Source organism: Gadus morhua, chromosome 3 (genome assembly GCF_902167405.1).
Source record: "Gadus morhua chromosome 3, gadMor3.0, whole genome shotgun sequence".
NCBI lineage: Eukaryota > Metazoa > Chordata > Actinopteri > Gadiformes > Gadidae > Gadus > Gadus morhua.
In genome coordinates, this window is record NC_044050.1 from 5,158,212 (window position 1) to 5,186,073 (window position 27,862).

Below are 27,862 nucleotides of genomic sequence, written 5' to 3' on the forward strand. Positions count from 1 at the left end.
TTGGAGATGTTTAGTCTCTGCCATTAATAGGCTTGTTGTCCCTTTATGCATGTCAAGGGAATTGACACTGTTGTTTTCTTCTCTATTCTCAATTTCCTTGAGGTTAGTAATGGCCTACCGCCTCCATCAACATGAGGGACATCCAGCTCTAGTTCAGACGGCAGCTGACACAACTGATGGCGCTATGTGAAGTCCCCTCATCTATTCTAATCTTTGGCCTGACAGTGCAGCATCTTCCAATATGTACTATTTTGATTTGAGAAAGTAGCAAGGGTAAAGTAGCAAGGTAAATTGGAAAGATTAAGAGAATCTTACTCAGAAAGCTTAATCATGACATTCTCCACATACTGTATTAATGAATTATTCTTTGTAAGGGTCAGAAAATAGGCTAAATGTTTTTGATAATGTATTTTTTCAAATTTAGGCTGATTTCAGGCTTAAATATACTGTACATATTCAAAATACATGTTGTTATTTTTAACATAGTTTACAACCAAAATAATGAACTGATAGTATAATTAAGCATGAAAATATGGATTGTGCATCAAGTATCAAGATAGAAGGCCTATATACAAACAAAAGTATTATAATATTGCTAAAAGTGAAGATAATCTTATTATACTCATTGTAAAAAGGGAACTGTGTTGTTGAATTTAGTAAACTGCTTGATTTGTGTCATTGCCATCCTTGCCACGTTCATGTGAAAGTCTAATCCTAGTAATTCAGGGAACCAAGATGCTATTTCAAGGTTCAGCTGTTCACTACTCGATGAGGACCCAAAAAGGTATTTTGACGAGAAAATTCTCAAAATTTCTCGGGAATTCAGAAATCAAGTTGCCTATGTGCAGTTAACATATTCCAACACATACTAAATTATTCCAACAATCATAAATAATTACATATATTTCACACATAGCATGTACATACAAAAATAAATCTATTTGTACCTAGAAGTACACTGGCACAAGCCCTAACAATGGCAAAAAAAACATGATAGAGGATTAATCTGGGCTTTGATATTCGGCACATACAGCTCAGGTGTATAGGATTGTCTATCTTTGGAGAAAAAAAGAGAAATTCTGGATTCAATTTTAGGTCTGCTCTGTAGAATGGGTTTGATTCATGAAGCCTTAGAACCAATCAGGGACAGTTGGCCAACCTATTGAGGGAACACTAATAATAAACAGCATTGAGTTGTTTGTTGACTATCAATTTGAAGCAAGTATTCTGACATTGAATTGCACTCAACTTTAAGAGGGAGATATAAATGACTGAATGAATGATTTATTCGATGGCTGTGATTCATACTGTTGTGCCGCTGTATTACATCATGTCAGATGGTTTATCCATGATGTTTTCAAAGTCTCCACTTTTATGACACAGACATTTTCCCTTATAAAGAGAGTCATTAACATGTGCTATAAATCTATTGGATACAGGATGAAAGGCAAGTTTGTTGGTCGACAAGTTGGGTAGACTTCTATTGGAAAAGGGCTCAGGAGACAGAGGTTTAGCTGAATTATCTAGCACACTTGCAGTACCTTCGGAGGATGGCAGGTTTATTTCAGACAGACAGTACTGCAGGAAAGATTGTGTGTACTCATTCTCTGATAATGAAGGCCCTCCAGACAGAGATTTAATTTCGAATCTATTCTCCTTTCCCCCAGAGGGCTCTACCTTTTTAAATGCAGTGCTACATTTTTCGATGTCTGCATGTTCTTGTTGATTCACATCCCACGGTATCCAGTTTTTTTCCGGCATGGGTTCTTGACATGGTTCATGGTTGTGTTCTAGTACATATGGGTGTGGTGAGTTTGGCTCTTTTCTAAGGTCAAGGGGCTCTTTTAGGTAAGCTGAACAAGACGTAGGCGACTGAGAATCCGTGTTGAAATCAGAGACATACTCATTGCTTTGCTTTGAAAATGATCCCTCAAAGGATAAAGACTGATCCGATATAATTTCAGTCAAAACCGTAGACTGTGGCTTGAAATGGTAACCCCAAGCCAGACCTTCTCTGTTTTCACACAATTTCTGATTGCACAAGTGGTGTGTATTTAGATGTCCTCCTTTGTATACAGGATCATACGTATGGCACATCAATTTGCAAGGGACTGTATTGTAAAATAAATTATATTGAGGAGTCAATGGGATTGTATCACATGTGTCTAAAACTACATGTGCACAACTTCTTTCTAAAGACACCTTAGGATCAGGCTCATTAGGATAACCAAATGTGTGTCTTTGAGGATTACAGATGGAGTTGGTTTGATTTGTACGATGTTCCTGTTTAAAGTCAGATAGAATTGACATTGGAGAATCAGGCCTTATATCTTCAAATAGATATCCAAGACAAAGATCATTACATTCAATATCTGAAGCTGCTGATACTGGCGATCTTGATCTATTTGCTGAGTACTCAACAACATACTCACAGTACTGGGGCATGAATTGGGGAATAAGTGAGTCAGGAGAAAGGGATGAAAACTCATCATGAGAAGCAATAGATTCAGGGGAGTGAGGTCTCAACTCATTGACCCAATTGCAAAGGAATTCCTGTTTACCGTCATTGTCTGTTGAGTACATTTCAGCTGAAGGTGATCTAGCCTCACAGATTTCCTCTTCATGGAAATACTCTGATTTCATTTTCAAATGACACCTCACAACATCTGCATACTTCAAAGGTTTTGTCAATACGGCAAGTCTGATATTTGACATTGGAACACCTATTTCTTGATCTTTCAAATTAAATGTAAATGAGTCAGGTGAATCTGGTCGAATCTCATCAAACAACTCTTCGATACAAAAGCCAAATAATTCTGGGTCAGATGCCAAGGACTGAGATGATGAGGGTCTCCCTTCAAAGTATCGCAAGTAATAGTCACAATGTTGAGACTCAAGTGGAACAAAGGTATTGTCAGAACAGACACAACTTAGATCAGCAGATGATACTGATTCAGGGGAAGATGGTCTCAACTCGGCTAACCTGTTCTGAACAAGGGAACAAGCTACATCTGAAGAAATTAATTCTGCAGAGAAGGGCCAGCTATCAAACACATGTTCCAGTTTAAAGTCAGATAGAACTGACATTGGAGAATCAGGCCTTATCTCTTCAAACAGATATCCAAGACAAAGATCATTACATTCAATATCTGAAGCTGCTGATACTGGCGAACTTGATCTATTTGCTGAGTACTCAACAACATACTCACAGTACTGAGGCATGAATTGGGGAATGGGTGAGTCAGGAGAAAGGGATGAAAACTCATCATGAGAAGCAATAGATTCAGGGGAGGGAGGTCTCAACTCATTGACCCAATTGCAAAGGAATTCCTGTGTATCCTCATTGTCCGATGAGTACATTTCAGCTGAAGGTGATCTAGCCTCACAGATTTCCCCTTCATGGAAATCCTCTGATTTCATTTTCAAATGACACCTCACAACATCTGCATACGTCAAAGGTTTTGTCAATACGGCACGTCTGATATTTGACATTGAAACATCTATTTCTTGATCTTTGAAATTAAATGTAAAGGAGTCAGGTGAATCTGGTCGAATCTCATCAAACAACTCTTTGATAAAAAAGCCAAATAATTCTGGGCCAGATGCCATGGACTGAGACAATGAGGGTCTCCTTTCAAAGAATCGCAAGTAATAGTCACAATGTTGGGACTCAAGTGGAACAAAGGTATTGTCAGAACAGACACAACTTAGATCAGCAGATGTTACTGATTCAGGGGAAGATGGTCTCAACTCGGCTAACCTGTTCTGAACAAGGGAACAATCTACATCTGAAGAGATTAATTCTGCAGAGAAAGGCCAGCTATCAATCACATGTTCCAGTTTAAAGTCAGATAGAACTGACATTGGAGAATCAGGCCTTATCTCTTCAAACAGATATCCAAGACAAAGATCATTACATTCAATATCTGAAGCTGCTGATACAGGCGAACTTGATCTATTTGCTGAGTACTCAACAACATACTCACAGTACTGGGGCATGAATTGGGGAATGGGTGAGTCAGGAGAAAGGGATGAAAACTCATCAGGAGAAGCAATAGATTCAGGCGAGGGAGGTCTCAACTCATTGACCCAATTGCAAAGGAATTCCTGTGTATCCTCATTGTCTGATGAGTACATTTCAGCTGAAGGTGATCTAGCCTCACAGATTTCCCCTTCATGGAAATCCTCTGATTTCATTTTCAAATGACACCTCACAACATCTGCATACGTCAAAGGTTTTGTCAATACGGAACGTCTGATATTTGACATTGAAGCATTTATTTCTTGATCTTTGAAATTTAATGTAAAGGAGTCAGGTGAATCTGGTCGAATCTCATCAAACAACTCTTTGATACAAAAGCCAAATAATTCTGGGTCAGATGCCATGGACTGAGACAATGAGGGTCTCCTTTCAAAGAATCGCAAGTAATAGTCACAATGTTGGGACTCAAGTGGAACAAAGGTATTGTCAGAACAGACACAACTTAGATCAGCAGATGTTACTGATTCAGGGGAAGATGGTCTCAACTCGGCTAACCTGTTCTGAACAAGGGAACAATCTACATCTGAAGAGATTAATTCTGCAGAGAAAGGCCAGCTATCAAACACATGTTCCAGTTTAAAGTCAGATAGAACTGACATTGGAGAATCAGGCCTTATCGCTTCAAACAGATATCCAAGACTAAGATCATTACATTCAATATCTGAAGCTGCTGATACTGCCGAACTTGATCTATTTGCTGAGTACTCAACAACATACTCACAGTACTGGGGCATGAATTGGGGAATGGGTGAGTCAGGAGAAAGGGATGAAAACTCATCAGGAGAAGCAATAGATTCAGGCGAGGGAGGTCTCAACTCATTGACCCAATTGCAAAGGAATTCCTGTGTATCCTCATTGTCTGATGAGTACATTTCAGATGAAGGTAATCTAGCCTCACAGATTTCCTTCGCATGGAAATCCTCTGATTTCATTTTCAAATGACACCTCACAACATCTGCATACGTCAAAGGTTTTGTAAATACGGCACGTCTGCTATTTGACATTGGAACATCTATTTCTTGATCTTTGAAATTAAATGGAAATGAGTCAGGTGAATCTGGTCGAATCTCATCAAACAACTCTTCGATAAAAAAGCCAAATAATTCTTGGTCAGATGCAGTGGACTGAGATGATGAGTGTCTCCCTTCAAAGAATCGCAAGTAATAGTCACAATTTTGAGACTCAAGTGGAACAAAGGTGTTGTCAGAACAGACACAACTTAGATCAACAGATGTTACTGATTCAGGGGACGATGGTCTCAACTCGGCTAACCAGTTCTGAACAAGGGAACAATCTACATCTGAAGAAATTAATTCTGCAGAGAAGGGCAAGCTATCAAACACATGTTCCAGTTTAAAGTCAGATAGAACTGACATTGGAGAATCAGGCCTTATCTCTTCAAACAGATATCCAAGACAAAGATCATTACATTCAATATCTGAAGCTGCTGATACTGCCGAACTTGATCTATTTGCTGAGTACTCAACAACATACTCACAGTACTGGGGCATGAATTGGGGAATGGGTGAGTCAGGAGAAAGGGATGAAAACTCATCATGAGAAGCAATAGATTCAGGGGAGTGGGGTCTCAACTCATTGATCCAATTGCAAAGGAATGCTTGTGTATCCTCATTGTCTGATGAGTACATTTCAGCTGAAGGTGATCTAGCCTCACAAATTTCCCCTTCATGGAAATCCTCTGATTTTATTTTCAAATTACACCTCACAACATCTGCATACGTCATATATTTTGTCAATACGGCACATCTGATATTTGAAATTGGAACATCTATTTCTTGATCTTTGAAATTAAATGTAATTGAGTCAGGGGAATCTGGTCGAATCTCATCAAACAACTCTTTGATACAAAAGCCAAATAATTCTGGGTCAGATGCCATTGACTGAGATGATGAGGGTCTCCCTTCAAAGAATCGCAAGTAATAGTCACAATGTTGGGACTCAAGTGTAACAAAGGTATTGTCAGAACAGACCCAACTTGGATCAGCAGATGTTACTGATTCTGGGGAAGATGGTCTCAACTCGGCTAACCTGTTCTGAACAAGGGAACAATCTACGTCTGAAGAAATTAATACTGCAGAGAAGGGCAAGCTATCAAACACATGTTCCAGTTTAAAGTCAGATAGAACTGACATTGGTGAATCAGGCCTTATCTCTTCAAACAGATATCCAAGACAAAGATCATTACATTCAATATCTGAAGCTGCTGATACTGGCGAACTTGATCTATTTGCTGAGTACTCAACAACATACTCACAGTACTGAGGCATGAATTGGGGAATGGGTGAGTCAGGAGAAAGGGATGAAAACTCATCATGAGAAGCAATAGATTCAGGGGAGGGTGGTCTCAACTCATTGACCCAATTGCAAAGGAATTCCTGTGTATCCTCATTGTCCGATGAGTACATTTCAGCTGAAGGTGATCTAGCCTCACAGATTTCCCCTTCATGGAAATCCTCTGATTTCATTTTCAAATGACACCTCACAACATCTGCATACGTCAAAGGTTTTGTCAATACGGCACGTCTGATATTTGACATTGAAACATCTATCTCTTGATCTTTGAAATTAAATGTAAAGGAGTCAGGTGAATCTGGTCGAATCTCATCAAACAACTCTTTGATAAAAAGGCCAAATAATTCTGGGTCAGATGCCATGGACTGAGACAATGAGGGTCTCCTTTCAAAGAATCGCAAGTAATAGTCACAATGTTGGGACTCAAGTGGAACAAAGGTATTGTCAGAACAGACACAACTTAGATCAGCAGATGTCACTGATTCAGGGGAAGATGGTCTCAACTCGGCTAACCTGTTCTGAACAAGGGAACAATCTACATCTGAAGAGATTAATTCTGCAGGGAAAGGCCAGCTATCAAACACATGTTCCAGTTTAAAGTCAGATAGAACTGACATTGGAGAATCAGGCCTTATCTCTTCAAACAGATATCCAAGACAAAGATCATTACATTCAATATCTGAAGCTGCTGATACAGGCGAACTTGATCTATTTGCTGAGTACTCAACAACATACTCACAGTACTGTGGCATGAATTGGGGAATGGGTGAGTCAGGAGAAAGGGATGAAAACTCATCAGGAGAAGCAATAGATTCAGGCGAGGGAGGTCTCAACTCATTGACCCAATTGCAAAGGAATTCCTGTGTATCCTCATTGTCTGATGAGTACATTTCAGCTGAAGGTGATCTAGCCTCACAGATTTCCCCTTCATGGAAATCCTCTGATTTCATTTTCAAATTACACCTCACAACATCTGCATACGTCATATATTTTGTCAATACGGCACATCTGATATTTGAAATTGGAACATCTATTTCTTGATCTTTGAAATTAAATGTAATTGAGTCAGGTGAATCTGGTCGAATCTCATCAAACAACTCTTTGATACAAAAGCCAAATAATTCTGGGTCAGATGCCATTGACTGAGATGATGAGGGTCTCCCTTCAAAGAATCGCAAGTAATAGTCACAATGTTGGGACTCAAGTGTAACAAAGGTATTGTCAGAACAGACCCAACTTGGATCAGCAGATGTTACTGATTCTGGGGAAGATGGTCTCAACTCGGCTAACCAGTTCTGAACAAGGGAACAATCTACGTCTGAAGAAATTAATACTGCAGAGAAGGGCAAGCTATCAAACACATGTTCCAGTTTAAAGTCAGATAGAACTGACATTGGTGAATCAGGCCTTATCTCTTCAAACAGATATCCAAGACAAAGATCATTACATTCAATATCTGAAGCTGCTGATACTGGCGAACTTGATCTATTTGCTGAGTACTCAACAACATACTCACAGTACTGAGGCATGAATTGGGGAATGGGTGAGTCAGGAGAAAGGGATGAAAACTCATCATGAGAAGCAATAGATTCAGGGGAGGGAGGTCTCAACTCATTGACCCAATTGCAAAGGAATTCCTGTGTATCCTCATTGTCCGATGAGTACATTTCAGCTGAAGGTGATCTAGCCTCACAGATTTCCCCTTCATGGAAATCCTCTGATTTCATTTTCAAATGACACCTCACAACATCTGCATGCGTCAAAGGTTTTGTCAATACGGCACGTCTGATATTTGACATTGAAACATCTATTTCTTGATCTTTGAAATTAAATGTAAAGGAGTCAGGTGAATCTGGTCGAATCTCATCAAACAACTCTTTGATAAAAAAGCCAAATAATTCTGGGTCAGATGCCATGGACTGAGACAATGAGGGTCTCCTTTCAAAGAATCGCAAGTAATAGTCACAATGTTGGGACTCAAGTGGAACAAAGGTATTGTCAGAACAGACACAACTTAGATCAGCAGATGTTACTGATTCAGGGGAAGATGGTCTCAACTCGGCTAACCTGTTCTGAACAAGGGAACAATCTACATCTGAAGAGATTAATTCTGCAGAGAAAGGCCAGCTATCAAACACATGTTCCAGTTTAAAGTCAGATAGAACTGACATTGGAGAATCAGGCCTTATCTCTTCAAACAGATATCCAAGACAAAGATCATTACATTCAATATCTGAAGCTGCTGATACAGGCGAACTTGATCTATTTGCTGAGTACTCAACAACATACTCACAGTACTGGGGCATGAATTGGGGAATGGGTGAGTCAGGAGAAAGGGATGAAAACTCATCAGGAGAAGCAATAGATTCAGGCGAGGGAGGTCTCAACTCATTGACCCAATTGCAAAGGAATTCCTGTGTATCCTCATTGTCTGATGAGTACATTTCAGATGAAGGTAATCTAGCCTCACAGATTTCCTTCGCATGGAAATCCTCTGATTTCATTTTCAAATGACACCTCACAACATCTGCATACGTCAAAGGTTTTGTAAATACGGCACGTCTGCTATTTGACATTGGAACATCTATTTCTTGATCTTTGAAATTAAATGGAAATGAGTCAGGTGAATCTGGTCGAATCTCATCAAACAACTCTTCGATAAAAAAGCCAAATAATTCTGGGTCAGATGCCATGGACTGAGACAATGAGGGTCTCCTTTCAAAGAATCGCAAGTAATAGTCACAATGTTGGGACTCAAGTGGAACAAAGGTATTGTCAGTACAGACACAACTTAGATCAGCAGATGTTACTGATTCAGGGGAAGATGGTCTCAACTCGGCTAACCTGTTCTGAACAAGGGAACAATCTACATCTGAAGAGATTAATTCTGCAGAGAAAGGCCAGCTATCAAACACATCTTCCAGTTTAAAGTCAGATAGAACTGACATTGGAGAATCAGGCCTTATCTCTTCAAACAGATATCCAAGACAAAGATCATTACATTCAATATCTGAAGCTGCTGATACAGGCGAACTTGATCTATTTGCTGAGTACTCAACAACATACTCACAGTACTGGGGCATGAATTGGGGAATGGGTGAGTCAGGAGAAAGGGATGAAAACTCATCAGGAGAAGCAATAGATTCAGGCGAGGGAGGTCTCAACTCATTGACCCAATTGCAAAGGAATTCCTGTGTATCCTCATTGTCTGATGAGTACATTTCAGATGAAGGTAATCTAGCCTCACAGATTTCCTTCGCATGGAAATCCTCTGATTTCATTTTCAAATGACACCTCACAACATCTGCATACGTCAAAGGTTTTGTAAATACGGCACGTCTGCTATTTGACATTGGAACATCTATTTCTTGATCTTTGAAATTAAATGGAAATGAGTCAGGTGAATCTGGTCGAATCTCATCAAACAACTCTTCGATAAAAAAGCCAAATAATTCTTGGTCAGATGCAGTGGACTGAGATGATGAGTGTCTCCCTTCAAAGAATCGCAAGTAATAGTCACAATTTTGAGACTCAAGTGGAACAAAGGTGTTGTCAGAACAGACACAACTTAGATCAACAGATGTTACTGATTCAGGGGACGATGGTCTCAACTCGGCTAACCAGTTCTGAACAAGGGAACAATCTACATCTGAAGAAATTAATTCTGCAGAGAAGGGCAAGCTATCAAACACATGTTCCAGTTTAAAGTCAGATAGAACTGACATTGGAGAATCAGGCCTTATCTCTTCAAACAGATATCCAAGACAAAGATCATTACATTCAATATCTGAAGCTGCTGATACTGCCGAACTTGATCTATTTGCTGAGTACTCAACAACATACTCACAGTACTGGGGCATGAATTGGGGAATGGGTGAGTCAGGAGAAAGGGATGAAAACTCATCATGAGAAGCAATAGATTCAGGGGAGTGGGGTCTCAACTCATTGATCCAATTGCAAAGGAATGCTTGTGTATCCTCATTGTCTGATGAGTACATTTCAGATGAAGGTGATCTAGCCTCACAGATTTCCTTCGCATGGAAATCCTCTGATTTCATTTTCAAATGACACCTCACAACATCTGCATACGTCAAAGGTTTTGTCAATACGGCACGTCTGATATTTGACATTGGAACATCTATTTCTTGATCTTTGAAATTAAATGTAAATGAGTCAGGTGAATCTGGTCGAATCTCATCAAACAACTCTTCGATAAAAAAGCCAAATAATTCTGGGTCAGATGCAGTGGACTGAGATGATGAGTGTCTCCCTTCAAAGAATCGCAAGTAATAGTCACAATTTTGAGACTCAAGTGGAACAAAGGTGTTGTCAGAACAGACACAACTTAGATCAACAGATGTTACTGATTCAGGGGAAGATGGTCTCAACTCGGCTAACCAGTTCTGAACAAGGGAACAATCTACATCTGAAGAAATTAATTCTGCAGAGAAGGGCAAGCTATCAAACACATGTTCCAGTTTAAAGTCAGATAGAACTGACATTGGAGAATCAGGCCTTATCTCTTCAAACAGATATCCAAGACAAAGATCATTACATTCAATATCTGAAGCTGCTGATACTGGCGAACTTGATCTATTTGCTGAGTACTCAACAACATACTCACAGTACTGGGGCATGAATTGGGGAATGGGTGAGTCAGGAGAAAGGGATGAAAACTCTTCACAAGAAGCAATAGATTCAGGGGAGTGAGGTCTCAACTCATTGACCCAGTTGCAAAATAATTCCTGTGTATCCTCATTGTCTGATGAGTACATTTCAGCTGAAGGTGATCTAGCCTCAAAAATTTCCCCTTCATGGAAATCCTCTGATTTAATTTTCAAATTACACCTCACAACATCTGCATACGTCATATATTTTGTCAATACGGCACATCTGATATTTGAAATTGGAACATCTATTTCTTGATCTTTGAAATTAAATGTAATTGAGTCAGGTGAATCTGGTCGAATCTCATCAAACAACTCTTTGATACAAAAGCCAAATAATTCTGGGTCAGATGCCATTGACTGAGACAATGAGGGTCTCCTTTCAAAGAATCGCAAGTAATAGTCACAATGTTGGGACTCAAGTGTAACAAAGGTATTGTCAGAACAGACCCAACTTGGATCAGCAGATGTTACTGATTCTGGGGAAGATGGTCTCAACTCGGCTAACCTGTTCTGAACAAGGGAACAATCTACGTCTGAAGAAATTAATACTGCAGAGAAGGGCAAGCTATCACACACATGTTCCAGTTTAAAGTCAGATAGAACTGACATTGGAGAATCAGGCCTTATCTCTTCAAACAGATATCCAAGACAAAGATCATTACATTCAATATCTGAAGCTGCTGATACTGGCGAACTTGATCTATTTGCTGAGTACTCAACAACATACTCACAGTACTGAGGCATGAATTGGGGAATGGGTGAGTCAGGAGAAAGGGATGAAAACTCATCATGAGAAGCAATAGATTCAGGGGAGGGAGGTCTCAACTCATTGACCCAATTGCAAAGGAATTCCTGTGTATCCTCATTGTCCGATGAGTACATTTCAGCTGAAGGTGATCTAGCCTCACAGATTTCCCCTTCATGGAAATCCTCTGATTTCATTTTCAAATGACACCTCACAACATCTGCATGCGTCAAAGGTTTTGTCAATACGGCACGTCTGATATTTGACATTGATACATCTATTTCTTGATCTTTGAAATTAAATGTAAAGGAGTCAGGTGAATCTGGTCGAATCTCATCAAACAACTCTTTGATAAAAAAGCCAAATAATTCTGGGTCAGATGCCATGGACTGAGACAATGAGGGTCTCCTTTCAAAGAATCGCAAGTAATAGTCACAATGTTGGGACTCAAGTGGAACAAAGGTATTGTCAGAACAGACACAACTTAGATCAGCAGATGTTACTGATTCAGGGGAAGATGGTCTCAACTCGGCTAACCTGTTCTGAACAAGGGAACAATCTACATCTGAAGAGATTAATTCTGCAGAGAAAGGCCAGCTATCAAACACATGTTCCAGTTTAAAGTCAGATAGAACTGACATTGGAGAATCAGGCCTTATCTCTTCAAACAGATATCCAAGACAAAGATCATTACATTCAATATCTGAAGCTGCTGATACAGGCGAACTTGATCTATTTGCTGAGTACTCAACAACATACTCACAGTACTGGGGCATGAATTGGGGAATGGGTGAGTCAGGAGAAAGGGATGAAAACTCATCAGGAGAAGCAATAGTTTCAGGCGAGGGAGGTCTCAACTCATTGACCCAATTGCAAAGGAATTCCTGTGTATCCTCATTGTCTGATGAGTACATTTCAGATGAAGGTAATCTAGCCTCACAGATTTCCTTCGCATGGAAATCCTCTGATTTCATTTTCAAATGACACCTCACAACATCTGCATACGTCAAAGGTTTTGTAAATACGGCACGTCTGCTATTTGACATTGGAACATCTATTTCTTGATCTTTGAAATTAAATGGAAATGAGTCAGGTGAATCTGGTCGAATCTCATCAAACAACTCTTCGATAAAAAAGCCAAATAATTCTTGGTCAGATGCAGTGGACTGAGATGATGAGTGTCTCCCTTCAAAGAATCGCAAGTAATAGTCACAATTTTGAGACTCAAGTGGAACAAAGGTGTTGTCAGAACAGACACAACTTAGATCAACAGATGTTACTGATTCAGGGGACGATGGTCTCAACTCGGCTAACCAGTTCTGAACAAGGGAACAATCTACATCTGAAGAAATTAATTCTGCAGAGAAGGGCAAGCTATCAAACACATGTTCCAGTTTAAAGTCAGATAGAACTGACATTGGAGAATCAGGCCTTATCTCTTCAAACAGATATCCAAGACAAAGATCATTACATTCAATATCTGAAGCTGCTGATACTGCCGAACTTGATCTATTTGCTGAGTACTCAACAACATACTCACAGTACTGGGGCATGAATTGGGGAATGGGTGAGTCAGGAGAAAGGGATGAAAACTCATCATGAGAAGCAATAGATTCAGGGGAGTGGGGTCTCAACTCATTGATCCAATTGCAAAGGAATGCTTGTGTATCCTCATTGTCTGATGAGTACATTTCAGATGAAGGTGATCTAGCCTCACAGATTTCTTTCGCATGGAAATCCTCCGATTTCATTTTCAAATGACACCTCACAACATCTGCATACGTCAAAGGTTTTGTCAATACGGCACGTCTGATATTTGACATTGGAACATCTATTTCTTGATCTTTGAAATTAAATGTAAATGAGTCAGGTGAATCTGGTCGAATCTCATCAAACAACTCTTCGATAAAAAAGCCAAATAATTCTGGGTCAGATGCAGTGGACTGAGATGATGAGTGTCTCCCTTCAAAGAATCGCAAGTAATAGTCACAATTTTGAGACTCAAGTGGAACAAAGGTGTTGTCAGAACAGACACAACTTAGATCAACAGATGTTACTGATTCAGGGGAAGATGGTCTCAACTCGGCTAACCAGTTCTGAACAAGGGAACAATCTACATCTGAAGAAATTAATTCTGCAGAGAAGGGCAAGCTATCAAACACATGTTCCAGTTTAAAGTCAGATAGAACTGACATTGGAGAATCAGGCCTTATCTCTTCAAACAGATATCCAAGACAAAGATCATTACATTCAATATCTGAAGCTGCTGATACTGGCGAACTTGATCTATTTGCTGAGTACTCAACAACATACTCACAGTACTGGGGCATGAATTGGGGAATGGGTGAGTCAGGAGAAAGGGATGAAAACTCATCACAAGAAGCAATAGATTCAGGGGAGTGAGGTCTCAACTCATTGACCCAGTTGCAAAATAATTCCTGTGTATCCTCATTGTCTGATGAGTACATTTCAGCTGAAGGTGATCTAGCCTCACAAATTTCCCCTTCATGGAAATCCTCTGATTTAATTTTCAAATTACACCTCACAACATCTGCATACGTCATATATTTTGTCAATACGGCACATCTGATATTTGAAATTGGAACATCTATTTCTTGATCTTTGAAATTAAATGTAATTGAGTCAGGTGAATCTGGTCGAATCTCATCAAACAACTCTTTGATACAAAAGCCAAATAATTCTGGGTCAGATGCCATTGACTGAGACAATGAGGGTCTCCTTTCAAAGAATCGCAAGTAATAGTCACAATGTTGGGACTCAAGTGTAACAAAGGTATTGTCAGAACAGACCCAACTTGGATCAGCAGATGTTACTGATTCTGGGGAAGATGGTCTCAACTCGGCTAACCTGTTCTGAACAAGGGAACAATCTACGTCTGAAGAAATTAATACTGCAGAGAAGGGCAAGCTATCACACACATGTTCCAGTTTAAAGTCAGATAGAACTGACATTGGAGAATCAGGCCTTATCTCTTCAAACAGATATCCAAGACAAAGATCATTACATTCAATATCTGAAGCTGCTGATACTGGCGAACTTGAACTATTTGCTGAGTACTCAACAACATACTCACAGTACTGGGGCATGAATTGGGGGATGGGTGAGTCAGGAGAAAGGGAGGAAAACTCATCATGAGAAGCAACAGATTCAGGGGAGTGAGGTCTCAATTCATTGACCCAGTTGCAAAATAATTCCTGTGTATCCTCATTGTCTGATGAGTACATTTCAGCTGAAGGTGATCTAGCCTCACAAATTTCCCCTTCATGGAAATCCTCAGATTTAATTTTCAAATGATACCTCACAACATCTGCATACGTCAAAGGTTTTGTCAATACGGCACGTCTGATATTTGACATTGGAACATCTATTTCTTGATCTTGGAAATTAAATGTAAATGAGTCAGGTGAATCCGGACGAATCTCATCAAACAACTCTTCGATACAAAAGCCAAATAATTCTGGGTCAGATGCCGTGGACTGAGATGATGAGGGTCTCCCTTCAAAGAATCGCAAGTAATAGTCACAATGTTGGCAATCAAGTGGAACAAAGTCATTGTCAGAACAGACCCAACTTGGATCAGCAGATGTTACTGATATTGGGGAAGATGGTCTCAACTCGGCTAACCACTTCTGAACAAGGGAACAATCTACATCTGACGAAATTAATTCTGCAGAGAAGGACCAGCTATCAAACACATGTTCCAGTTTAAAGTCAGATAGAACTGACATTGGAGACTCAGGCCGTATCTCTTCAAACAGATATCCAAGACAAAGATCATTACATTCAATATCTGAAGCTGCTGATACTGGCGAACTTGATCTATTTGCTGAGTACTCAACAACATGCTCACAGTACTGGGGCACGAATTTGGGAATGGGTGAGTCAGGAGAAAGGGATGAAAACTCATCACAAGAAGCAAAAGATTCAGGGAAGTGAGGTCTCGACTCATTGACCCAGTTGCAAAATAATTCCTGTGTATCCTCATTGTCTGATGAGTACATTTCAGCTGAAGGTGATGTAGCATCCTCTTCAAGGAAATTCTCTGATTTCGTTTTCAAATTACCCCTCACAACATCTGCATACTTCAAAGGTTTTGTCGATACGGCAAGTTTGATATTTGATATTGGACCATCTATTTCTTGATCTTTGAAATTAAATGTAAATGAGTCAGGTGAGTCAGGTCTGTTTTCATCAAATAATTCTTCATTACAAAAGCCAAATAATTCTGTGTCAGATGCCATGGACTGAGATGATGAGGGTCTCCCTTTAAAGAATCGTAAGTAATAGTCACAATGTTGACACTCAAGTGGCACCAAGATATTGTCAGAAAATACACAGCTGTCCTCATTGTGTTTTTCAGGTGAAATGGGCATGCCATTCCTTTCAGGCAAACCCGTTGATGACTTAGCTTCAGAAAAACCCCTCACAACATCTGCATACGTCAAAGGTTTTGTGTCTGGTCCTAGAATTCTCAACGGAATTCCAGTTGTTTCAATAACGCTTAACTTGTTTTCTGATGGCCATGAATGTGGGATAATGTTTGATTCTAAGAATCCAATTGCTTTAAATTCCTGTTCGTCTTTTTTGCTTCGTGGCCCATTGGCTGACATCTCTATATGGTAGGATACGTTACACATTTCAGCTATTGCTGGTCCATGATCATCATTTGAAACGGATGATTCATGAGTGTTTGCCCTGGTCTCTTCAATTTTGCAGAAAAGTCCATACTCTTCTGTGGTCACAGATTCAGGGGACCTTTTTCTTGGATCAGAATTTTGTTCATTTAGTATTGAAGAATTGTTATCCAAGAGGACAGCTTCAGCTTCTATCATTGATCTATTTTCATGTGATTCGCTTGATGATGTCATGCAGTTAGATAACCAGGACTCAATTAATGACGTTTTGTTCTCACCTGGTTTAGTGGATTCACATGTTGTATATCTAGGCTTCTCTTTTTCACATGTATAATCCGATTCTTCAACAGGAGGGCCTAGTACAGCGTGTGTGTATGTGACAGTATTAATATCTGACCATGTTGTTGATGAATTCTGAAGTAAACCATTCCGTGGAACTTCAATGAGTGATGGAAAGGAATCTGTTAGTTCTTGTCGGTCTACAGAATATGCTGAAGCTGGCATTACTAATACATTTGATTGCGTATTTTCTCCTGAATACCATAAAAAGAAATCACAGTGTTGACTTCTGAGCTGGTATTGGATTGGTTCATAAAGCCAGAGTTCAAGGAAGGAGTAACTGCACTGAGACATTTCAGATTCTGGTGAGGAAGATCTATCAATCTGCAACTCAATTTCAATTTCACTTTTTGAATCTACAAACTCAACTGCACTCTTCAACAATTCTTGTTCACAAGAAAAAATAAAATGTACCCCTGAACATAAAGATTCATCTTGATATAAATCTGAGAATTCCATTTCTGAAAAGATTGACTCGGGGAATGGGGAAGATTTATATTCAGAAAAAGATACTGGAAATGTTGTCACTGATGAAACAAAATGTGGTATTTGTGGGTATTGTGGGATATGTTCATCAACATGAATGGCTAAACTTGAGTCTGGGTTAGGGTTCTCTAGTTGGGGACTATTAGGCAACAATTCTTCCATCCAAAACTCCTCATAGTCTATATCTAAAGCTGGTGTAGCTGATGCAACTCTATATTCAACCTTGGCCTCCACATGTAAAACTATAGGTGGAATATTCTTAAGTGCTGGAGAATCAGGGTTCAGTGACCTGAACTCATTCGTAGTCTCGTATGGTTTTGGGGATATGCTAAAATAGTTACATTTCTCTTTATATTCAGTTTGTTTTGTGTGTACTGTTGAATCCAATCCTTCTGACCTAGAAGAGAGAGACCTTTTATCATCCAACAAACTTTTGAAGTCTGGAGAATCAATAATTTTGTGTCTCATAAGAGTGTCATCACCAACGGATATCACACATTCATCAGGTGACAGTCTATGCCTTTGTTGCTTTAGTATCTTTGTTTTTAAAGGGGAAAAGTTCCTTTGGGGAAGGAGGACAGGTTTGAAAAGGCTGGAGGTGACTGCTTCAGGCTCAATGATATGGGATTCCTTTACTCTGACAATTGCACCGCGAGTGTTTTGACTAAATGAGTTGGAAGGGGGGCACCTATCAGTTGAGTCAGAGACCATCTGATGAGTGTCGCTGGTTTTCACACCATAGGTTGAAATGTTTCTTTGAATATTAGTGGCCTTATTATCTTCCATGTGGTATGTAGCTATTTTATAACCAGGCTTGTGGCTATAGGTTAATCTTGAAACCTCTCCGTGTTCGTCAATGAAGGGTACATTTTCTCTCTGTACACAGCTGGTCTTTGGAACTATGTGATCTTCCATGCCTGCTACATCTGGAGATACGTTTCTTTGAGTTGGATCAAGGGTTTCTCTGTCATTTGTTATATTTAACTTGGGCTTGACCTCAGGGGTCAAGGTAAAAGAGGCGGTGGAGACATACAAACCAAGTTGTACTGTATCTCTCAAACCACACCAAAGCTCATTTAAGGCTTTCTCTGCTTGGTCTGATTCATAAAGGCTTGGGCCAATGTCTTTCATTGATAGAGGTGACGCTAGTCCCAGTGAGGGAGTCAACTGCCGCCGGTCTGTTGTACAACCCTCTTGGTTTGGACGTGGCCCCAAAGATTTGCAGCCCACATTTTGGACATGACTCTCTGCTGCAACTTGCAATGCTCTGGCCTCTTTGGGATCAACCGCGACAGTGGGAAAACCTTGATGCTCCTTTCTTCTGTACTGGTGGTCATACACGTGAGATGATAACCTCCACAGTGTGGCCTCATCTGAATGGAAAGGTGGACTTACTTGCTCTTCGTCGTCATTATTTGCCGATTCCCTTTTCAATAGATCCTCTGTCCACAGGTTGGGGTTCACTTCACTGATAGAAAAGAAAAGATAGCCAAGCATTACAAAATGCAATTAGGTCATGTAGCTGTGGTATAAGTGTCACATGAGCTAAATGTTTCAGGGAAATATTTACTGGGGAATCTCAAGGTCCTCCAATAGATCACAATGCATGCTTTCTGAGTGTGTGTGAGCAATAGGCTCCGCCCAGGAAGGGATGTCGAGTAGTGATGCTACAGATAGGTCTTCTTCAGAGACAGCGGGAGGTGGTTTGTGGTCTGAATCCGTCCTCCGTACTATTCTGGGGCTGTCTACATCCTCTTGTACTAAGGATAGGGCTACGGACACTTTGATGAGGAAAAAAAAGATTCACATAAAAAAAATTAGGAAATATTCACAACACAAAATAGCAACGTAAAAGACAGAACTAATTAAAATATAGAATTATATTGATGATTGAATTATAATTTAGAGGTATTGATACCTTCACTGTGATCCAGTGTCCTTTCTATCTCTGCATATGTTCTTGAAGTTTGCTCTTGAATTGATTTATTCTTCTGGGTTTCAATCAGGTGGACAATGTCCATACGATTGATTTTTGTCAGCCTCTTAATCAGGCAGTCCTCTGTGGAAGAAGAAAGGTAATCTAATGAAGATATGGATGGAATAACTGAATCATAAATTACAATTTGTGCAACAGTAATCAAAAGCAACTACATAACATTTCAAGAGCCAAGTTTGATTTACCTGTGGCATGTTTGCCCTCTCGTTGGGTCCAGCGCTGCAGTAGAGCATGGCTTTGCTCCTGGAGAGAGTTAGGATTCTCGGTCCTTACCAACTGGATCTCTTCCTCATTGAATTCCAGCTCCCTTGCCAGTTCTGCAATGTTAAAATGAATAACCTTTTACTCTTTTACTGCTTAACTAGATAACAATAGTTAAGCAGTAAATATTTTACAGGTATGTTACAAAATACAGTTCAAATATATTTTTATTTTTATCAAAATCAAGTGTGTGTTGAAGGCTTACCAGTCCAGCTGAACCCAAGAAGATCTGCAATGATTGCTAGGGTCTCCTCTTTCCTGTCAACATCATCCTGCCAATCCACTATGGAGTGCCAGAGCCAAACATTACACATTGCATCATAGTACACAAGCCAACAAATGGTGTATGCATTTCAATTTTTAAGATCTAACTTACATTTCATATTTATTTAGATTCTGGATAATATTTGAATTGGTAAATCTGCCCTCAGTGTTATTAGCTGAATATTTGATGAATTCTCAATGATGTGAAATGGTAAAATGGCAATGCTGTAATTGTGTGATTTTTCAATGTCCAAAGTATCATACACGTTAATCAAACCATGGCAAATTTCATGCAGGTTGTAAATATACAGTATTAAAGGCACCCAGTGCAACTTTATGTAAACATTCAATGAAAAATAAACATTCAATTTCTAGTCTTTTTTACACGTAGTAAGTTTCAATAACTCCATACCATTACATATCGACATTCAAGGAGCAAAGATGAGACGTCGCTGTGTGGTGAGAACTGATAGAAAATCGTAAACAACAACAATCGCCGGTGGGGAGAAGCCATTTTTCCATTGACTGGAAGCCTGCTTTATTTATTGTAGGTTACAAAAAATAAAGAAAATGGCGGCATTGTTGTTGTTATCGATTTTCTATCAGTTCTCACCACACAACGACGTCTCATCTTTGCTGCTTGAATGTCGGTATGTAATGGTATGGAGTTATTGAAACTTACTACGTGTAAAAAAGACTAGAAATTGAATGTTTATTTTTAAGCCTCAAAAGTTGCACTGGGTGCCTTTAATGCAAATATTAGCAACATTTAAGGCGCATTCAAATACTCAATATAGAAGAGGAAGCACATTGTGGGCAAAAATGTCTGAAATCAATTTAGAATAGTATCAATCTTGAGATTGCACATACACATATTGGCACAAACACAAACCAGAAATCCGCTACAGGATGGAAAAAAAACAATGTAACAAAATAATGACAGCCACAACACGACAGAATAAATTATAAAGAAAACACAACACAAAAATATGGTTTGATATTGTGTTTGAAAAAGAGAAAAAAAAGGCCTTGTTGGCAAGAAGCAGAAGAAATAAATATAAAGTAGGAGCCCATTAAGACCTGGTTATACCTTGCTTATACTCTGGAGATTCATCATCGCCGATTCTCTGCATTTGAGTTTCCACTGTATCATCCCACACGGGCCTGGATTCAAAAACATCCTCTGTTGCAGAAGGTACACTGGGTAAAGGTTTGGCACCGGGATTTGAGCTCTGCAAGGAAGGGCTATCATATCTGAAGATGACTGAATCTGGACTTTTGTTATCCACACTGTTCATATCCTCGATATCCACTGAAGAACTAACAGAGGCCATTCCAGCCGAAAGCATTTGCACTTTGTTGTCTTCAAAAGATTGGTCAAAGGAGTGCTCTTCTGGTTCATGCTTAGCTTTAATAGATAGAATGGACACTTCATAATTATTATCTGAATTACATCTTTCTACTTTTTTGTAATCTTTATTTGTACCATTGTCAGCCTCAGACCTAGTTCTGCATTTGTCATTGGCCAGTTTCTCAACGTTGCATCTTTGACCATAGTCCTTAGACGACATCAGTGGCACTTTTACAGGCATTTTGGATTTGCTGTCTTCCTTATTTAGTTCATTAGCTGGGATGTCCGATTCTGCTTTAGTATTGGTTGTAGATGGCATCTCGATGACAGAGCTCGGTTCCTCATCCTCATCCTCATCCTCATCCTCAGCAGAGGAATCTGAGGTATCAGGGCTTTGCTCTGAGTATACTGAGCGGGTGACTGTGGAGGTGGCCGATCGCAGATCCGCTATAGTAGAGTCCAGGTAGTCTAGAGAGGATTTTGGGTTTGCATCTTCACTTTGGACTGCGGTTAGACTTTCCAGAGCAGGTTGAGATCCCAATTCAACATCTATGGATGCATTAATGGTTTCTAAAGGTAGATGTTTACTCTCTGAAATGTCTACCATGTTTGTAATGGATGTCCTACATTTTGGAATAGGGACATTATCAGTAGCACTCTGTGACTCAGGTGCTTCTTCAGAGAAAGTGTAGTAATCTTCTGCCATTACTGAAAAAACCCCATCAACAGGATGTTCTATGTGAAAGAAGGAATATTCCTCTCCTTCACAGCTTCTACTTGTCATGTCTACAGCACCCCCCCGTGTCATCTCAAAGAGTTTACCTTCCTGAAATTGAAAGGGGTTAGGGGCTCCATCTTCATGTGGTGTACAACCAGGTGAGTCAGGGTTTTTTCTCTCTTCTGCAGGGCTTAAAATATGATTGCCCTCTGCTTCAACTCGTGAATTAATGGCTGCACCATCATATTGTACTTCATCTTCTTTCCTTCCTTGGCTTTGACTCCAAGGCACAATATTACGTTGATCATACCCCTGGTCAGATTGGTTTTCCAAAAATGACTTCTTAGCTACTAGCTCAATATTATTTGTACGTACCTTCTCTTCCTCTTCTAAATTACGAGCTACACAAGTAGAACTTAAACCATCTACTGAGGAAACCTCTGCATCATGATCAACACTATGCTCATCTACCTCAGGTGTGCTCTCTGTAGTACATTCTTCAGGGACTTGCTCTTGTTTCTCTTCAAATTCTTTTTGCAAAGCTCTATTTTCCACCACATTTTCACATTCAGTTTCCAATAAGGTGCAAGATTCTGCAGATTTATCACCAACTGTGATTGTGGTCTCCAGTTCCATTTCCTCAAAGGTTTTAATCTTTGATGCCATCTTAAACATTTCCTCTTCTGGGGTAAATTGTCTACTGGTGACATTATCCTCTTCTTCATTAGCTTCAACAGGGGAGTTTTCATCCATGTCTTTTGAAAGATGTTCCAAGACTTTGCCATCAGAGCTTGTCCTGTCTTCATCAAGTGTCTTTAGCGGCAACGAATGTATTTTGGATTCCAGTTGTTGGGTTATTGGTTTATTTTCCTGCCAGTTATCGTCTTTGTCAATAGATTTTTCATAACCAAAGCAGGCTTTGAGTTGGGAGGAATAGTCTTCATAGACCACTGTGTTACCGGAAATTGTCTGTGTGTCGTTTTGGTGAGTTGGACTACCTTCTAGAGAGTCTGGGCAAGGAGATTCTCTCGAGGGGCTCGCCTCTATTGAATCGGGCGAGTTTGTTGATGACTTGTCCTCCATGACAGGACTTGACTCTAGTGAGTCTCTGTTTGAAGGACGTCTGTCTGAGCCACCCAGGACTAGAGTGTGCAGGTCTACAGGTCTTGGTGGCATTTCCAAATGGCATGGTATCTCCTGAGGGTCTTCCCGGCCTTCCTCACTATCAACTATTGTCAAGCATGATTGTTGCCCACTGATGACTTCACATAAGTCCCTGGAATGTAGCATTGTGATGGCTGTAGTTTCAAGATTTACCTCTGATGAAGAATATTCATCTTTCAGTTTTTTCTTGTCTTCTGACATAATAGTATTTTCTATTGAGGATTTGTGCTCAGGGTCATTTTCTTGGTAATAATCTGTTACAGGATGGTAAGGAGAAGGCTCTGCGTCACTGTAATCCCCTTGTGTGTCTTCTTTGGAAACTGCATCATCTTCTTGTTCAAGTCTATCTTCTAATTGTATTTTCTCATTTGTTATTGAGCAATCATCACCTTCCCCAGATGATTTAATGTCCCGATGATGGACCTTTTGGACTAGGATTATTTCTTCAAATGTTTCTTTGATGAGCTCCTCTGATGGTAGCATCTTGATTACTGGGGCCTCCTTGATCTCTTTATCCAAGTCCTCACTGTGTAATGACAGCATGCCTGACATATCGTTTTCTGTTGGAGATTTGCCATGGGAGAAATTTTTCTCAATGCGTACTTCCTGGAATGCTATTTCCTCTTCTGAAGCCGACAGCAATGCTTTGACCTCTACATCATCAGTGGATATTTCATGACACTCTTCACTTACTTCTATTTGTGTCATTTCAACTGTTGCTGAAGTAGTTACATCTCCTAAATCAACACTGTCTACAACTTCTATCTTTTCACCGGTTGCATTCTCATCCTGACAAGATAATTGAAGAGTGTCTCTACCATAATTCTTTTGAGGGAGGATGACTTGTTCAATTATCTCCTTGGTACTATCCTCTTCTGGGTGCCTCTCAACCACTGGTCGCTCATATATCTGTTGGTCCAAGTCCTCACTGAGAAATGACAGCATGCCTGACATGTCCTTATCTGTTGGAGATTGGCAATGGGAGATGTTTTTCTGAATGCGTACCTCCTGGAATGCTATTTCCTCCACAGAGGCCGATGAAAACGCTTTGACCTCGACATCATCAAGTGTATTTCCACGACCCTTTTCACCACTCTCTTCAATTTCTGTTATTTCAACTGATGCTGAAGAAGTCTTATCCTCTAAACCAACACCATCTACTATTGCTTTTTCCTGTGTTGTATCCTTATCCTCACATGAATATTCAAGCTTATCTCCCCCACGATTCTTTAAGACAACAATAACCTGTTCAAATGTGTCCTGGATACTATCCTCTTCTGACTGGCTACCAACCACTGGTGTCTCATTTGCATGTTGGTCCAAGTCCTCACTGAGCAATGACAGCATGCCTGACATGTCCTTCTCTGTTGGAGATTGGCGATGGGAGATGTTTTTCTCAATGCTTACTTCCTTGAATGCCATTTGCTCCACAGAAGCTGACACAAACACTTTGACCCCTACATCATCATAAACCATGTTTTCATGACCCTCCTCTAGGACATTACTCACTACTTTCTGTGTTATTTCTGCGATTGAAGTAGTTATATCCTCTAAATCAACTCTATGTACAAGGCCTGTATTTTCCTCTGTTGCATCATTATTCTCAAAAGACAATTTTAGGTTGCCTCTATGACGATTCTTTTGAGGGAGGATGACTTGTTCAAGTATCTCCTGGGTACTTTCCTCTTCTGGCTGACTCACAACCAATGGTGTCTCATGTACATGTTGGTTGAGGTCCTCAATGAGCAATGACAGTATGCCTGACATATCCTTCTGTTTAGGAGATTGGAGATTGGAGATGTTTTTCTCAATGCGTACCTCCTGGAATGCTATTTCCTCTACTGAAGCTGACGCTTCGACTTCTACATCATCAGGTTTATTTCCACGACCCTTTTCAGTACTCTCTACAATTTCTGTTATTTGAACTGTTGCTGAAGTAGTCTTGTCCTCTAAATCAACACCATCTACTACTGCTTTTTCCTGTGTTGTATCTTTATCCTCACATGAATATTCAAGGTTATCTCCCCGACGATTCTTTAGGACAACAATAACCTGTTCAAATATGTCCTGGGTACCATCCAGTTCTGGCTGCCTACCAACCACTGGTGTCTCATTTGCATGTTGGTCCAAGTCCTCACTGAGCAATGACAGCATGCCTGACATGTCCTTCTCTGTTGGAGATTGGCGAGGGGAGATGTTTTTCTCAATGCGTACCTCCTGGAAAGCTATCTGCTCCACTGAAGCTGACCTAAACACTTCGACCCCTACATCGTCAACAACCCTGTTTCCATGACTCTCCGCTAAGTCACCGCTCTGTTCTATTTCTGTTATTTCTGCTGCTGAAGTAGTTCTATCCTCTAAATCAACGTTATGTATTAGGCCTGTCTTTGTATCTGTTGCATCTTGTTCCTCCCACGATAATTTTAGGGTGTCTCCCCGATAATTCTTTTTGATAAGAATAACCTGATCAAATGTCTCCTGGATAACATCCTGCTCTGGCTGATGAGCACTTACTGGCCTGCCTGCTAGAAATTGCTCCAAGTCAGAGTTTAGAAGGGTCAACATTCCAGTCATATCTTTCACTTGTGTAGATGGTTTATTAAAAATGGTTCTTTCAATACGAGTCTCTTTGAATTGTGGTTCCTCTACCAAATTCATAGACACTGACGTGGTATCTTTGGGACTGCTCCCTGTTTGTTCTGCTTTTTCTTTTGCCCCTTCTGACACGTAGTCTGCAGGTCTTTCCTCTAGGTAATGGTCCAGATCACTGTTCAGAACAGACAACAGACCCGACATATCCTTCGCGGCTGTGGCTGTCTTGTATGATACTTTCCTTTCTACATGAACTTGTTGGAGATGTGGCTCCACTGTATCTATTACAGAGTATTTTGTTGACTTTTCCTTCTCCATATCGTCATCCTCAATTTTCTCTGAATAGTAGGCTTTCTTTTCATTAATGTCTGATGGCCCTTGATGTTTGGTACTCTCATCACTTACATGGTTATCCGTGCTCTGTGCAGTTTCCTGGAATGCATTCGATTCAACTCCGACGTCAGGTGTATCAAGCTGATCTTTACCATCCATCACTCTTGTTGTCTGCTTGAACAATTGATACTCTGGACTTTCCTCCAGCTCAGCCTTTATGTCTGCACTGAAATCTTCTGAGGGTCTGCGATCAGGGCTTATCTGCATGTCTTCACATGGCTTATGGTCACTGCTTAGACTAACAAATCCATTATTGTACTGCGCTTGATGTGCATCCACATTTGTGTCTGCCTCCACATGAGAAAAGCTTGACGTATCTTGTGATTCCTCAGAGTCCTCTCTTGAGACATTCAAAGTTGAGCTAGTTGTAACAGCTATGGCTTTGTGTTCAAAAAGGCCGGTTTTGTTCTTTGAAGGATCCTGTCCAGTCTGGAATGCTTTCATCAATTCTCTAACAGACATAGTCTCCTCTAATCTTTCTGTCTGCGACCTGGGGGATTTGGGCGATTTTGGGATTTTAGGAAGTTCTGGCATGTCTGACTCCATCCTCTCTGTGGAAATCATTGGTTTTCCATGTGGGACTGATGGTTGTGTACTTTTTAATTCTTCCTCTTCGTGCACCATTTTCTGTAAGGCTTTAACCCTTTCTTTGATTGATCCTATTGGTGTTTCAACAATGAAAGGAGATGTCGGAGGCTCCATGGATACGCTTCGTGCCAGGCCAGTCTCGACCAGTATTATATCCCCATCCAGAGACTCCTCAGAGCCCATTCTTTCCATCTCACCCTCAGAACTGCTGCATCCCGATTGATCCCTTTCTTTAAGTTTCCTACGGATAGGTTTTTTGATATCTGGAGGGCGCCTCTTGCCATCAGACTTCAGCCCCATTTGTTCAACCCTGTCCTGAATGAGGTCATCTTTAGAGGACATAATGTCAATAGGTAGCTTTTCACGGCCCTGGTCAATTTCGCTGCTCGGGAATGAAGTAGTGCCTGACATGTCCATGACTTCTGTAACACTTTTAGATAAGGGTTTTGTCTCAATGAATGCATCCACCCTTGAGTCTGAGATTACCACCCACTCCACACCTTCTACAGAATGTTGAACAACCTTGCTCCTGTCCTGTTTCTCATTATATTGTTCACTTTTCTTGAAATGTTCTCCCACCACTATCTTCTCAAGACTGTTTGCCGCTATTCTGTCTCTATTGGTTGAGGTCTGATGGTCAATTTCTTGTGTTGTCAATATAGATGACATCTTAATGAGATCATGTTTTATCTCAAACACGTCTGAAAGGAGATCGGGGCTTGCGAGTGTAGCTGGGTCAACAGGGTGATTTGTTTGAAAGGAGAATGTCTCAGTGGATTCAGTTTCATCATCTTTCATTGGAAAAAATGTAACAAAGGAGGGCAAGAACGCAGGGGAGAAATTAAGTAGGAAAAAGAAAGACATCGGAAAATTGTGGTCAAAGCAGTGGCATAAAAAGTATCTTCAGTTCAGAGTTCAGTTCATTAGATGAAGACTGAAAGGTCACTTGAGAAGGACAATATGTGACAAAGTGTTCCAGATGCAGTTGGTTTAGGGAGGGGCTTAAGCGAAGCAGAGGAGTAACATAAAAGGTAGGATATCGGCAAGGAAAACCTATCTCCTATGTTTGACTACATCTTTAAAAATACAAGTTAGAATCCCGAGAACCAGAATAAAACACATGAACCTTGCGGTGAAACAAATAGACAAGAAGAAAGGATGACAGACAGGAAACATCTCAAGATTGGTGTTATATGAATATACATGTCTTCTTAAAAAAAACAAAAAAAAACATTGTGGCATAAATGAGGGATACCTCGATTTGTAATCAACGCATCAAAATCAG

General features: G+C 40.1%; 1 protein-coding gene across 18 annotated transcripts in view; it reads right to left on the reverse strand.

The window, feature by feature from the left end:
• The window catches only part of ank2a (ankyrin 2a, neuronal), a 96,208-nt gene that overhangs the window by 10,421 nt on the left and 57,925 nt on the right, over positions 1 to 27,862 (reverse strand). For 17 of the 18 annotated variants that reach the window (XM_030351553.1, XM_030351552.1, XM_030351558.1 and 14 more), the window contains 6 exons: positions 20,862 to 27,368; positions 19,713 to 19,790; positions 19,432 to 19,563; positions 19,169 to 19,309; positions 18,821 to 19,031; positions 18,646 to 18,718 (listed from right to left, as the gene is read on the reverse strand). In XM_030351553.1, coding sequence (XP_030207413.1) covers positions 18,646 to 18,718; positions 18,821 to 19,031; positions 19,169 to 19,309; positions 19,432 to 19,563; positions 19,713 to 19,790; positions 20,862 to 27,368 — 7,142 coding nt within the window. The remainder of the gene's footprint in view (positions 1 to 18,645; positions 18,719 to 18,820; positions 19,032 to 19,168; positions 19,310 to 19,431; positions 19,564 to 19,712; positions 19,791 to 20,861; positions 27,369 to 27,862) is intronic. The other variant, XM_030351554.1, reaches the window with a different exon arrangement.